The sequence below is a fragment of the Opisthorchis viverrini genome (genome assembly GCF_000715545.1).
Source record: "Opisthorchis viverrini unplaced genomic scaffold opera_v5_516, whole genome shotgun sequence".
In the NCBI taxonomy this organism is placed as follows: domain Eukaryota; kingdom Metazoa; phylum Platyhelminthes; class Trematoda; order Opisthorchiida; family Opisthorchiidae; genus Opisthorchis; species Opisthorchis viverrini.
Window position 1 is genome coordinate 19,318 of NW_008752181.1, and position 15,806 is coordinate 35,123.

Consider the following 15,806-nt stretch of genomic DNA (forward strand, 5'->3'; position numbering starts at 1 on the left):
TATTCATATGGATCAAGAACGTCGTCATTTGTACCCTGACCCGCTGGGGCTAGACGGCGAAGGGATACGGTTTCGACTTTCCCGGCCCGATGAGGTGTGTGTGTAGTGTGGGTTGCAGTTCAGGAGGTCGACTTTTGCCAGAGATTGATACTTGGATGACCCATCGCCTCGTTGCTGCAGAACTGGACCAGGGGTGGTCAACCAAGTTGGCAACGATATTCCAAATGTTGCTCGACGTGTGCATTGACTCAAACGTTCATGTTGTGTACCGTTAGTAGCCGCACATAATAATAATCGGGGGCTGTGTAGAGCATCAGAGAGTAACGATTCCTAATGGGGAGGCTTATTGTTTTCCAGAGGGTACCGTTTGGTGAACTGGACCGTGGTCAACCAAGTTGGCAACGATATTCCAAATGTTGCTCGACGTGTGCATTGACTCAAACGTTCATGTTGTGTACCGTTAGTAGCCGCACATAATAATAATCGGGGGCTGTGTAGAGCATCAGAGAGTAACGATTCCTAATGGGGAGGCTTATTGTTTTCCAGAGGGTACCGTTTGGTCTTTTAAGATGACTATTGCATTGGATTATAAACCGATGTATGACTCAGCAACACCTTTCTCCAGAAGAAAGCTATTGATCTCTCACGGCATAAATGGTGGGCCTCAGTTGGAATGGATATAGGTTCGCATTCCCAACCAACAAAAGTTGTGTGAGACAGTCAATCACAGTTGCTGAGGTTATATCCTTACACGCAAATTCAAATGGGAATCTGGAGAACTCGTCACTTATCGTAGGTATCAGCTGCCTGTATTAGATGGCAGGGGACCTTTAAAATCCAAACTCAGGCGCTCAAACAGTTGTGTTACTTTAATGAGTCTACCACGAGCTTTCCAGAATCTTGGCTTCAGTTCAGCACACCTAATGGGAGAAGATAATGTGTTTGACATCATCGACAGAGTGGGGGAGATTCTCGCAACGCACAAAATTAAACATACGAGTAATGCCTGGATAGCTTAGGGAGTTATGGAACTCTCCAAGTTGCTTTATGCTTCCCATGGATGTATATAGGTTTCATGACAGTGTCGGCGACATGGTTGTCCTTGCTAGGTCGGTATATGACGTCATACCTGTACTCGGACAACCCAATCCCCCAGCGTTGTATTTTGCCGTTTTTTCATTTTTCTCTGTATCTAACGGAAACACAAGTTTAACCTGTCGTTCGACAGGATAGCTATGTAGACTCCATTGTGACGGGTGAGAAAGTTGGGTAAGTTTCTTCAGTCATGTAGTTTCACGATGTTAGAACTTATGGAATTACAAGAACTTCCTCTACCGTCCAGAACACGGAGAGCGGTGCCAGTGACTTCGATAGTTGCGATGGCACGTGCCAGGCAGGTAGATGCTGCTGCAACGAATAATGATAAAGTGGGCTTCATGTACAATTTGTATGGAACTTCGTGTTTCTCGAACGTCGCACGTGGCGGAAGTGACTGCGTTTGCCACACAGACTACAAACGGCTTTTTGAGCGGCGCAATTTGAACGGTGTCTATCATACCCGTAGAACTAACGTGCCGGAACAAATTTTACAGAAGCAATGGTCGGATCGACACGTAGTTCGGGATTCTGTGGAATGGGCGGAATCGTAGAGCGGGATATAGGTTCCTTACTAAAATATGGCTGCGAGCCAACTCGAGAGATCTCTCATACTGATATGCTTGGTCCAGAGTGAGTTATCTTTGTGCTAGAAGTGTTTCGCTGATACGCGTGAATGCCAAGCTATTGGTTATAGCATCACTCACGTACTCATCTTGATTTCAGTTGCGGATACCGATTTTAACTCAGTGTTTGGCTGATGGTTTCAATTTTCGTACGGACCGATCACTATCCCGTGGGCGCGAGATGGCCCAAGTGGTTGGAGCGAGAATTAACTGACCGGAAAATCCGTGGTGCGAATCCGACCTCCGCCACTCGACCTCCCCTGTCTAGGCTTGGGCAACCTGGCAGTATCCCAGCCCTCGTGCTTCCTTCGGGTGGCATGGTAGCTAGGCACCGAAAGGGTGCTACAGCTGAACGCTTATCCCGTCCATTCTCTTGCTTATAGGTCTGCAGCAGTTAGCGTACATGCATGGCATTTTTTGGGTGGACATATAATTTTCGTAATGTGTCGTTCGCAGATTCATAGTTGATGTAATCAGCAATGTGACTATACCAGCGGATCCAGAAAGTAGATCAGAGCTTTGGGTTTGTCAGGTTTAGGAGATTCGATGGATTTCAGACGCGTCGAGGGTACGAAACCAGCGATTCCAGCGTTTTGCTGCTTCTGCGGAGTTTGGGTTGGCGTCGAAGAGCCGAGGTCGTAGCTGCCGTCACGAAGATACTGGAACTTATCGTGGTGTGGCCGTTTGTGTATCTTGTCGACCCTTTGAACTATACGTGAGAGGTGTCCGCGCGATACTGACAGTCTCTCATACCAGGTTGGTCAGTGGGTAGAGGTGTGACGAACGCAGTCTCCTGGCCCTCCAGGTTGGGAGTTGGAACATATGTGGCGACGTGTTCCCTAAAAATGCTAATGTACTTGTATTTCCAGTCCAACATCGATGCCTTGTGGTTACGGAAAAACATCCAGCATCATCGACTGCGATGGCTCGGTCATGTGCTACGCATGCCGAAACACCGTCTACCGAGACGAGTGTTGTTCTCCGTGCCTCCTTCAGGATGGCGCAAACCGCGAGGTGGCAACTTGAAATAAATGTGGCATGCTAGTTCTATTTCCCCTCCTCATCCACTTTCATTCTTTTCTTCACAATAAGGCTTTCAAATAAACCATGGCTGTACGGCAGTGAAGTGTCGGTGTTGAACACTGATGTCATGCTGTCGATGGTGATGATGATCTTTTCACTCTAGGACATATATATATATGTATATATATATATATATATAATGTAACTAGACAAACCTTATGGTTGTACGGCAGTGAAGTATCAGTGTCAACAATGATGTTGCTGCCTTCGATGATGATGATGCGGATCCATTGCGTTCTTAGGCAAGTCAATTGAGACGTTTAGAATGTATCCGAGAACGAGTTAGAACAGAGCCCGGGTTATCGAGGATAGACGACGTTTTACTTGTCTAAGGGCAAGAGTGGGTGAGCTGAAATGTACATACAAAGGTCCAGTACGAGTATATAGGATGTCATCGTCATCACCATCGACAACATAACACCAATGTTCATCACCGATGCTTCACTGCCGTACAACCATCATTTATTTGAAAGCTTTATGGTAAAGAAAAGGGCAAAGGTGGACGGGGAAGGGACTTCGTGCTTGCTTACCACAATCATTCCGAGGTGCCTACAGACATTCACTCAAGCAATCTGGATAAAAACTGACAACAAGAACGCCACTGACATCGGTTGGCAGCCATGTCTTGTAGTGTCTCCAAACAGGCACAGTGAAGATCACGCGGTCCCCATCCTGGAAGGCGAGCAGCACCGACAGCACCCAAGCGTTTCGTGATCTCCTTCATACTCCTCTGCCAATTCAAGGGTTGGCCACCTCTCTGTTTACGCCACTCTGAGTTGGGCATGGAAAACAGTACTCTCTTCGGGAAACGATGGTTCGGCATACGCAACATATGTTTCAACTAACGCAGCTTCTGGTGCTGGACACATTCTTCATTGGAATTCCCCGTTACAACCGAAAACGCGTTTTCGAACTGCCTCATTACGGATTTGCCGACACCAACCCACATGAGCTATGGTTCTGAGGCAACGATTGTCGAACACCTGAAGACGTCTCAGTCCCGCTGCTCGAATAGGCCAAGTCTTACAGCCGTACAGCAAAAACTTCTGACTGTAGCTTGATACACACGTCCCTTGAGATTCAGGGATAAGCCATTCCGTCGCAAGTTAGCAAACGCAACCCGAGCCTTGCGGATTCGTGCATTTGCCTCATCCGTATATAAGGTAAGCATAGTAATAAGCATAAATCCATGACAATGAGTTGTACTTTGAAAGACCGTCGCAGCTGGAATTTATTTCAGTAGTCAAATTTTCAGGAGTTTTCAGATCTTCCTTCCTGTATGACCAAGTTTCTCAGCCGTGAAACAATGCAGCCCGTTCTTAAGTCTGATACAAACATTCATTGAGACTCGACTGTGTGCTTTTAAGTTTCCACAAGTCGCGCGAAGTAGAAGACACCTGGTGCTTGAGGCTTCTCCGTTACGTTTGTCTGAAACTACCGACAGATCCAATGCCCTTATCGAGTTACGTACGATGTTCAACAATTTACAGTGTCTTCCGTTGAATTCTCAGAGGAATGTTCAAGGAGTACCCCTTTCGCAGCTTGACTTTGATCCTTGTGCCTGGGAAACGCCTGCCGAAGGATTGGATGACCTTGAGCAGCTCCTCTGGTGTCACACTTCCTGCCATTTTGTCAAGAAATGAAGGCATGTTCCAAGCCGGCAGGATCCTTGCTCAGAAGGATATGAACGCGGGGCTTCTTGAAGACCCTCCATAGTTCGCCTCATTATTTGGTCTATGACGAACCCAAACAAAAGGATGGAAAGAATGAGCATGCTCATCGAACATCACTGCTCGTGTAGAATTTTTCGGAGAGCTACCCACGAGCATCTGGATACAAGGAGCAAATGGTACTCAGACTTCTAGGACAGGTTCTTTGCATGTATTTTGAGGGGAATGCTACGTTGAGCTCCATATTACTGTATGGGTCATAAATCTGACCACTGCGCCCGGAGGATTTCAAATGACCTTCAGTGTTTGACCATCGATTTCTTTGGAGCATTGCCCGAGTTATGTGGGACCACCGGATAAGCAATGCTAAAGTACGTCGGATAGTATTCGGAAGACATAACTCACCTCCGATCACACTGCATAGGTTACGCTTGCTTGACCACATGCTGCGTATGTCAGTCGAGAGACTTCCCCGAAGGCTTCTTTTCGCACAACCACGTGAAGGGTGGAAACGAGCCAGAGGCAATCAAACAATGACTTTGCAGCGAAGTATAAAAGCCACTGCCAGCAAACTCGGCTGACCTGGTCATTGCCGTCTTCCTGGATGGGGACCCCGAACCGGACCACATCAATGGTTAGAGACATTATCAAACATGATCCAGTCACGTCCACAGTGGCGCTGGTGCATCCAAGCCATCGCCTTCAATGCATAGCTCTTCCCAATCCCCCCACTTAACAGTCCACTAACAGTGCCGTATTTACACACCAATTTATCAGCTCCCGGCTCGGATGCGCAGCTACCCAACCTACCTCACAAAATTATCGGTGAACCAAACTGTGGCAGCTATAACCACTGTACGACAAGTTCGCGGTTATTACAGCTGACAGTGATGATGATTCACATACTTTTTACCGATCACCGCACTATAATACTACCCTCAGGCCCTTCCGTTAGGTTTCCGTTCGTCTTACATGGGTCTTAGTCGCGACGTCTGCGCGTCGGTTCGTACGGACAGTCCCAGAATTCTTGAGGTCAATCTTCAAGCATTGGTGCTCGGTTTGTCTGACTGTTTTTCATATTCACACTCTGAAGCCTACAGAAAAACAAGCTGCTCTGGCTCCCACACTGGACTCGCTTACCAATTATATGTACTGTGTCAGAGACAACCATTCAAGGTGCAACCACTGTGGTTCGACTAACTGCTCCATTATTTCCCACTCGCTTCCGGCGATCCTCAGGCCTCTGCGACAGGATTTGCAGGGGTCGGTGTCGTCCTTAGTCACCGGGGGAAGGGACTTTGCTTAATTGAATATCCGTTGATAGTCGTCTTTGTGTGGTTCATCTGGCAACATCCGCGGGGAAGTCTCGCAAGAGGGAAGTTGATCATTGTGGTGTCCCATAGGCCCCATCGACTGTAGCTCTTACACCATCAAATGCAAATTTTGTGACGCCTTGAGTGCTTTTTTACGGCGGGCTAAAAGCTCAGTTATCGTCATGGTTGCTGGAGACCTGAATGCACAAGTTGACAGGCTTAACGCATCTGAGTTCGACATGGATTGAACTTGGTGCTTATAGAAAAGTGGTGGACAAATGCTTTAGCTGTGTTCTAACTGCATAATGTCTTTGTGCATCATCAACTTCCGAAATCGCCTGGTCAGATGGTACGTCCAACCCAAAATTGTAAAGTTGCTATCCGCTACCGATGGGGCGGACCATTAACCGGCTACCCCTCCTTTTGGAACACATCTGTTGATTCTGACCACACGCTCGTCTGGGTCCTGTTTAGTCTTTTTCTAGGGCGGACAATTCGCTCAGCAACAGACTGGCAGACTTTCGAAGATATACAAATCTATCAGAATTGTCTCTGGACTCTTCCAACCGTTTCACCATCGGATGTGAATTTGTGCTGGAACGAGATCGCCACACGTTTGCATAATGCTGGGAGTTTTGCCTGTGGCACGTCTGTACCAGGTCCGCTAAACACTATATCAAACAGAATATTATCATTCCTTGAATCTCGGATGGATGTTTTCGAATGTCCTTTACATAATTCGGGCCGGTGAATTACCAGTCGTCCACTGCGACTTAGCATGCACCCCGACCATGAAGCCTGGGGAACATGTGAAACTTAGGAAAAATAGGAGGGTCAGTAATCCAGGAATGACCAAGGACTATTTCGGTTGATCCGTGCGAGTGGTCTAAAACATCAAGGATCAAAGTGGTGCGGTCGTCTTCAGTGACGAAGGATGTTTCGACCGCTGGATTGAACACTATTGACCACCCACTGTCATTTAGTTGGATCGTATAACCGAAGTAGAACCGTAGGCGGTGAACCTAGAGCCCCTCAGGGCCACCGAGCTGCTGGTCCGGATGACCTAAACCCAGTGTCCAGAGAGTGAGGGTTAAATCCTCCGTCGACACCCATCAGATCTATCTCCCTGCATCTGGGTGGTAGTTTCAGTTTTCGAAACGAAAACGGAGTCGTGGTAAGTGCAATACTCACAGGGGGGATCAGTTTGACTCGAGTTGTAACCAGGCTCTTGAGGTCACTTGTTCTTCGTCGCCTTATGGTTGTTGGTGAAACGGTGACACGAGAGAAGCAAGAAGGATTCCGACCTGGTGGGGTGAGATGGCCCCGTGGTTAGAACACCAATTTACTGATCGGAATGTTTCGTGGTTCGAACCCGACCTCGACTTCTACTGTTTAAGCTTGGGCAGCCTAGCAGTATCGCGGCCGTCGTGCTTCCTTCGGGTGGCATTGCAGCTAGGCACCGAAAGGGTGTTACAGCTGGACGATTTCGATTTCGTAGGTTTGCCGTGTTCAGATCCTCACACTTTGTCAGTTGCTAGAACAACACCACAGGTATGATCGATCCATGGTTGGTTTCCCTGGATTTCTAAGGCGCATTCGATTCAGTTGATCGGTTCTGCTTAGCACGCTTACCAACCAAAGAATGCCCCGGAACTTTGTGAGCCTAATAGGTCTTCTTCGTAGGGTCGCTGACGAAAAGCTTGTCGACCGTTCTCGCCTTTGAAGAGGAGACAGAGGGTGAGCTTACCATAGGCATTCCATCCTCTGGTACGCGCTGTGATCCTATAAATTGTAAGGTTATGCTCTTGGACATGCAGTCACTGAAGACGCCACTTAATCCAGGGAGAGGCACTCGAAGTTTCGGGGCGTTTTTTGTATTATGAAAGTCGTATTAGTTTTGATCGTAGTGTGACAGATGAGATCAATGCGTGAATCTCTTAGACTCAGGTCGTGTTTTCTGATTTAAGACAACAATGACGTCGTGTTATATCCTTGAATCTCAAAGGACGAGTATATCAGGCTACAGTGCGGACTGTTCTGGTGTGACTTTGAGACATCGCCTCTGCGAGAAGCGTAACTGAGACGTCTTCAGGGGTTCGAGAGCCGTTGTGTCAGAACCAAAGCTCATGTGGACTGGTGTCAGCGAATCCGCAACTAGGTACTTAAAAAATGAGTATTCGGTAGCGGAACCGGGACTCCAGTCGAAGAACGTGTCCAGCCCCAAAAGCTGCGGTGTTCAGGCAATGTATTGCGGATGGCGAATTCTAGTTTGTCCAGAAGAGTAGTTTTCGCAGACTTCCTGGCTTGCATTGCTAGGTACGCGTGATCAGAAGGACAGAACGGCCATGTGATTCGAATGCGCCTTGTGAATACAGGAATACTAAAAATGCGGATGGTTTATTGCTGTACAACCGCGTTAATTTCTCTCGGGAAGGCTCTGGTGTACAAAAATAGGGTAGGAATTGTCTAACCTTACTTTACCACGAACTTGAGCTTTTCCACGGCCTCAGATGATCTAGGGAAACTGTTCCTTTCTGCTCACTCCCCTATCTTGTAAGGTCCCCAACCAAGCACAGTAAAGGTCACGTGTATCCTTTTGCGGAAGGTGGGTAGCGCCCACAGCCCAAGACATTTCGTAAGGTTACTCACTTCCCCAGATCATTTTTTTTATTAGCCGCCCATAAACCAGCTGCTACGGTTTTGGTCAACCAAGAAATGAGAGGTCACGGCAGGTGTAGCCAGTCCTTGGATATGACGGCTCACTCAGATAATTGAAATTGAATCATTCTAGTTGTTTTTATTCAATCCCACCAACCCACTTAGTGCCCACGCCTTATTTCATCCCAAGCTGCCGCAAGGTAACGGCGTACGTAACACGTGACCAAGCTAGTTTTGTAATGATCCTGCGGGCTAAACTTGTTGGAACTTTGTTCTTCAAGCTTCAGCCATGCGAGGAAGAACAACCATAGAGTGAACGGTTTCCCATAATACAAGTAATCGTATCACGAAGAGGCCTGTAGCCAGCGATGCTGACCTCTGAAGAAATACCGACTAGATAAGACCGTTCCTAAAAACCTCACGTTCTGGTCACTCAACGGTTTACGTGGCAAACGGATCACTAGTAATATGAGTAACCCTTCAGTCGAAGCACCCTTCCGGCAGTGAAGCATCAGTGCCAGCACTGATGTTGCTGTCTTTGATGAAGATGACCCTTCCGGTGACTAGCTTTTAGGCTGTCCGAGGGAAGCACGAGATAGTGTCAGAATGCCGAAGCCTAGACGCGAACAGTGACACTCCACTGCGATTTGAATATTTAGCTGAGAAGAATCGATGAGCATGGGAATGGTCCAGGCGGGATATGTTGCGTATATGCTTTCAGAACGGGTAGCGATGATCACTTTCTACAAATGTGACGATGACCATCTATTTGTCATGAGTATCGCGTTACCTGGTGACCTTTTAACGACAACCCCAACAACAATTTGAAGCGATATCGATGCCAGCATAGGCAGTTGCAGCGGCTTATGGATTCTGCGCAAAAGAGAAAAAATCGTCCGGCGGTAGCGTCCTTTCCATGTCTAACTGTCAGGTTGCCCGAGCCTAGATCGGGAGGTCGGGTTCGAAACACGGACATTCCGGTCAGTAAATTCACGTTCTAACCACACAGCATTCCGGTCATTCACGTTCTAACCACACAGTATAAAGCGGAAAAAACAATGGGAGCTGGCTAACTCGACGATTATATTAGGTTATTGAATCGCAGTTTCGGAACACTAGCACATGCCGATGGAGATCAAGTCCATCATAAAAACCGGGTAGTCTGTTATCCTGTTTACTTCAGAATGCGAACAATAAAGAGCACCAGACAAACTGGATATCGGAATTTTAAGACTGCTTTCTTGGTGCTTATGGTCGCTAACCTGCGCATGAATGTGCCGGCTAACGGGGACGCTAGGTGAACTGAGCCACTAACTCTTTCAGGTAGACCATTGAGCATATTAGGGTGACGCGGAGGGAAAGACCAGATATGAGGAGGGCTAAGAGGGGATAGATGAACAGCGTCCCGTTTTCATTCACTCACCTCACTGTATGCACTGACTAACGTAACACCACACAATCTTCAAGCAGAACCTCTCGTTATTTTCCTGACGATGGAGACTCCGATCCTCATCCGGAGACCTCCCGGTGTAGCCGATGTGGTCGCAAAAGTGCACGCATCACCTCACTACGGTAAGGCCAGATCTATACTTGACGAGACGAAGTAGCAATAACGATGGTAGCCTGGGTGGCTGTGTCGATTAGCGATTGTCCACACCATCTCAGCGGCTAGAGTGCGTTGCTGGTTGCAGGATTATATTGGTTAAGTATGGGGTTTCCGTGTAGCCTATCGGTGCCAGAGCATTTTGACTACTGGTCTTCTTAGAAAGGCTTTCAAATCTGCGTGTTAGTTTAGTGGCTCATCCATGGACTAGTAAAATCAAGTTACCATCAAGCATTGGTTATGCATTTCAGACTTATGTTATACCAGTGAATTTTCTTCAGATAGTGCCCATGCGGTCGACAAAAGTCGTTCTCTCGTAGAGTTCTCTTATTCATGGGGAATTTTAGAACCCTCACTGTAACTTCTCGCTTTCGTTTAATAGAAAATAAATGTTAGCTCTTCACCCTACTTCTAATTTTTATCGAACGGCTTCAGCCTACCATAATAAATCAGGTACTGAAATTAACAAGAAGATATTGATTACTGCTGCATTGATGAGGATATATTGATGTGGGATATTTCATCCTTACTGTCCATTTTCACGCACCCATGACCGTGCTGGACAGGTTAAGTCGGTGGCTCTATGCAAACCTGATACGTGCTGCACTCCAGATGTACCATAGTGGCCTTTATACTCACATTACGCGGTGATTGTGGAAAAGTGCCGATATTTCATTCTAGGCCTTCAACCTGCTAATTGACGAGGAGCATCACTTGCGCAATGACTCATATCATGTGAGTACACCGGGTAACGTTACAAGGGTGAAACTACGGGTGTTCGCTCGGTACCGGTGTAACGGTGATATTACTGGTGGGGAGGCACGCGAGTAGTATGTGTTGCTCGTAGAATTTCGCTTCGCGTCGATTGAAAAAGGGAATTCTGTTGCGGAATTCGCGGGGCCACTTTGTAACATTTGCTTGGATTTGACCGACGAATGATTGGAGTCAATGAATCTCCAGGAAGACTCGTTCGGTAGAAGATCTGTGTCCAGTTTTTGTAACTAAGATGCAGATTAGAGTTTTGCTTCCCTGTTCAGTGGTCTGTAACCGGTCAGTTGGCATTTCCGGATAAGTAACTCCGCAGCGAAGGCCTTCTTCCGATATTTGATTCTAGGCCTTCAACCTGCTGATTGACGAGGGGCATCACTTGCGCAATGACTCATATTATGTGAGTATCCGGGGTAACATTACAAGTTTGAAACTACGGGTGTTCGCTCGGTACCGGTATCCAAGTCACCTGAAATATGGGTGCTGTCGTGATTTTGTGTGGCTGGTTTCTGCGTAAAACATTCGACCGGCGCTGGATTGTGTAAAACCAGGTCATATGTTAGTGTCCTCTTGATCTATCTGAAACTCATTTCATACTTTGGAGTTGTCGTCATAACCACATAGGCAAAAGTGGAGAGCTGTTTTATTTTCTTCACTGATGTTGGTCGTGTTTGAACAATTCTGATAACCAGAGCATCCAATGGTAAACTAATTTCGATCGAGTGTCCTGTCGCGTGAGGGATATCCTGTGGGAGATATTCCGTAGCAAAATGGGATTGAGGGAGGTCATCCCTTTTGTGAGGGTTTATCTCATGGATTCATGCACCGCATCATCCCTAACACTGAACGGTGCCTGATAAGCGCATGAAATAAAGTTGAGTAAGACGCTTGCCGGGGAATATGGGCTGGTCTGTGCATCACTAAGGTCGAACGAGCATATCATAATACGGCCCTTGCCATAATTGACAAGCTTTTGGCGGCTTTTGGAGAGGAGAGAGTGATAGTAGGACAGTGTAAGTTGATGGCCAGGAATCTCAAAATAACCAATGGATCCCTGCTGTTTGCGGAAAGTGGTTCATCACGGCCAGTCTGTTTACTGATTATCGGATGATGGCTACCACCATCTTTGATGCCACTGAAGTGTATAGTGTGATGACTAAACGTTCTACGACAGGTTGGGATGCATTATAAAACCAATTTTGAAGTGAAAAGCTTCACGAGGATACTGAGACAGGGCACCTCCACGTTAATTTTGTCACCCATTGCTATGCTGTCATTCAAACCTGGTGTTCGGCAGGACTTTCGTTTACTCAATGGGATTGAATGGACGAAAGAGGAGCGGCTTACCCTACGTTGATGGGTGGTGAGACCAAGTGCCTCCATGGAATTTTCGTCCCGTGACTGCCCACGATTTACGGTTAAAATATACGCCCGCACCAATTGAGATCCGGTTTATTTTACATTAACAAATCCTGAGTTTTGCCTTGCAAACGAATTGTCCCACATCTGACCTTGTTTTGACGATCTGGACCCTTATTTGCGGCCTTAGGTTAAATGTAAAGAAGCTAAGGCGAATGAAAGGAGCCTGCTGGCAGGTTTTCGCACAGTGTGGCCCAGCAAGCGAATTTGTCCCCGCGGTGGTTCCGACTGGGTGCTTCTGAGAGAACTCTCTATTTCACTTTTGGTGACCGCCTAGTATCTCAGGCTCCAAGTTACTCACGAGCCGTTATTCTTCGTGCTCAATCTTCATTTCGCCATATGCACAGCTCTATCCCTCAACTGCTACTATGCGCCAAGGACGGCAGGCAACAACTAACAGAAACGGAAGACAACTCGTTCGTCAACCAATGGGCGACCACGTCATTCTCTACAGATTTCTCTCTCTGGTGCTTAACAATTGATTTGCGTTAGACTTTGTTTCTTACCGCTACATAGCTTTTTCATTTTGAAATACAGTGAAAACAAAGGGAAAAGTAAAATCACATTTTTATGGCTAAATCTCCTATGAATTTCTATCCGTAATAAAAAAGGCAATAAGCAAAGAAAGACCCGACGGAACTTGCACCCACAGACTGAGTCCAACACGATGTGGTCCTTTTCAGAGAAGAAAACGGCTTTACAGGGAATCACCTAGTGAAATCAGTGGGGCATAATACAAAACAAGGATACAAGTAGAGCAGTTTGCATGATTGATCAGCGGTGTCGTGCAAATGCGTAAAACGTGTGCATATAAAGGTAGTATAGAAGAATGATCGCATATCCAGAGGACGAGAAAACGACACCACCGGATTAGGAGACATGAAAAGTGAGGCGTTAACTTCCACAATTCGGGCCTTCATCCTGTACACCGTTGTGCGATGAAGTTAATTTTCACTCACAGACACGATGGAACTTGGTTTGCTTGGACAGGTGTTCACTCAACTTTTGGAACTTGCTCACATAATCGTTCAGACCTTGTGTCAATACATCGCTTTCAGCCTCTAGCTTCTTCAGATTATCCGTTATACCTTCAATATAAATAGGGGGATAAAAAGTAGTATAACTGGAGGGAGTAACTGGCATATTATTCCGACCTTTATAAAAATGAGTATTAGTTTACGCTAGAGTTGGTAGCCTACAAGTTGTGACGTTATCTATAAAGTTTGAGACAATTAAGTAGCAAGTCTTTCCGTGAACGTCCCCTGCCCCCGATGTATGGGGACACCATTCCTGGGTCCTTTACTACCCGCAAACAACGCAATCAGAAGCGAGTTCCAGGTTTGCTTTCAAAACTACAAGTGATTTGATATCCATTCTGAAAAGCATGGTCCACTGGGCCCCATAATTTAGAGTGTCCTCAATTTTCCAATAATGTTCACTACCTGTTCAAAAATAACCGTGTATAGTGAGGCCTGTAGAATCCGAGTAGCGAGTAGCGAACAAAAGCAAGTATAAATTAAAATCTGTTGGATAGGTTTATACTAAATGTTTTGTTTGCTTCGCACGCTGACTCAGGTGTTTCAATGTGCTTCGCGGATACGCTCACCATGGCTTGACTATCTCAACAGTCTTAATGAACTCAACTTACAAAGGCTTCAGAAATCAATACCAAGCCCACATTACGACTTGTCTGTGCTTACGCCAAACTCGTTTAAAATTGGCGGCCTGATCTAAGGATTCGATTCTCCAGTGATAAATGGAAGTTGAATTCTAGTCCATAATCACCGACAACTTCTGCAACCCGGGGAATTGTCGTTACTGCTATCTCTCCACTACTGAAAAGGAATCAGGATGGGCGCCTGTGGTTCTCGGTTTTGGGCTGTCCTCATCGGAGAGTGATCCACCCACAGGACTATGAAGGTTCAGAAATCTTTGTGGTGATGGTATGAGAGAATCGATCCATAAAGTACAGCAGTAGAATTCTGACCAGTCCAAGAGGTGATTTGAACTGCCGGATTTCTATTTATCTTCAATGCAGTATGCTTTTTTTAACCATAAGTTATAGGATATCTGTGAAACACCCACAAACTACGTCTTTTGGAATATTCGTAAAGACGAAACCACATTTGTGCATAAATAGTGTGATCTGGCTAGCTTACTGTACTGTTCACCTTCTATTGAAGTCTATGGGGGGAGCTCAACTATTTATTGCCCATTCCGAATGAGATCAGTAGATGAGTGAATTCAACTTGCTCTTCCCAGTTTTGGTTCGGATTTTGTATTAATCAGAGTAATCAGTACATGCCGGAACTTACTGGTAATTGCTTCACTGTTCGCCTCTAGTTCTGCCATGTAGAGCTGTACTTCTTCCAACAGCTTGGATGGATCAGCCACGTCTGTTCCAACCTCTTCTTCGTCCTCTGATCCAGGTTCAGGTGGTTTTGTCCCAGTATCAAGTCTACTCATCAGTTTGTCCAATTCCGCCATCTTTTCTTCCAGTTGTTTATAACTGATCTGTTTGGCACATAGAGCCAATGAGAATGTCTTGATAACTATCCACAGTACAGATACACGCTATATGTGTTACGTTTTAATTTCACATTATACAGAAAATTCAGTTGGGTTACCCATTACCAAAATATGAGCACTTAGAGATTTTTTTCTGCTTGTTTTCCACGTGAATGTCTCATAGGAATATCAGTTATGAATGGTATGTACTGTCATGCCAAGAAGCGCTTTGAGGGACATATTCGGTTGCGAGAATCGGTAGATCCTCTGGCGATTGATCCAAACAAAGCAGTGACTCTCCAGAACGGCCTTATTATTGCTCGCCAGTTTATCTTCCCTGGTCACGTGGTTGTTGGACCATATGTCCTTAACTTTTCGCCACTGGATAGGAAGTACGGTAGCAGCAGCAGCATACATCGGTAAGAACACTCTCGAAGAAACTTGATCCGGATACACGGTGGGGCGTATTTCCATTCTTACTACATAACCACCGTGCTTTGACTTGCTCTGGCGCTGGTGTCGACATGCTTCAGTCAGGCTTTTTATTTCATTAGGAGTCAAAAGGTTGAAAAGTTAGGGCAAAAGAATTACATCCCAGATTCACCCTCACTCTTCACCACATTTAAATTCAAGAGATAACTATTGTTTTGCCCCTCCCCTTCTACCAAACTAGTGAAGGGGCCTAATCTTAAGATGCATGGTGGATGAATAATTCCAACATGTTCCAAAATGTACCGTGGCCCACTGTTGTCATTTCTGTTCTAATCAACTATCTGCAAAGTGCCAGCAAACTTGCCGAAGCCTATCAGAGCGAACATCCCGAGCACCGCAAAAGCGAGTGGCATATGCACCCAGCAATCTTGACTTTGTAAGCAAAATAGATTCGTACAGGAGTCACTGCTTATATGGCCAGCTGGTTACACGGCAAGATCACGTGACTCTCATGTACTGCATCCGCTTTTGGCCATAGATTGACTTAGTCCACGAAATTTTACTCGTAGATTTACATCTGGAGTGATTACGCCAGAACAGGAGTATGACCGTTCAAACGAGAGTGGCGTGA

At 46.2% G+C, this 15,806-nt stretch overlaps 1 protein-coding gene across 1 annotated transcript in view; it reads right to left on the reverse strand.

Annotated features, from left to right (window-relative positions):
- Positions 1-12,722: 12,722 nt before the first annotated feature.
- T265_11551 (hypothetical protein) overlaps positions 12,723-15,806 on the reverse strand; it is a gene marked incomplete at both ends in the record, with an annotated part of 63,164 nt that continues 60,080 nt past the window's right edge. Inside the window, 2 exons of the mRNA XM_009178231.1 lie at positions 12,723-13,323; positions 14,551-14,749. Coding sequence (XP_009176495.1) covers positions 13,187-13,323; positions 14,551-14,749 — 336 coding nt within the window. The remainder of the gene's footprint in view (positions 13,324-14,550; positions 14,750-15,806) is intronic.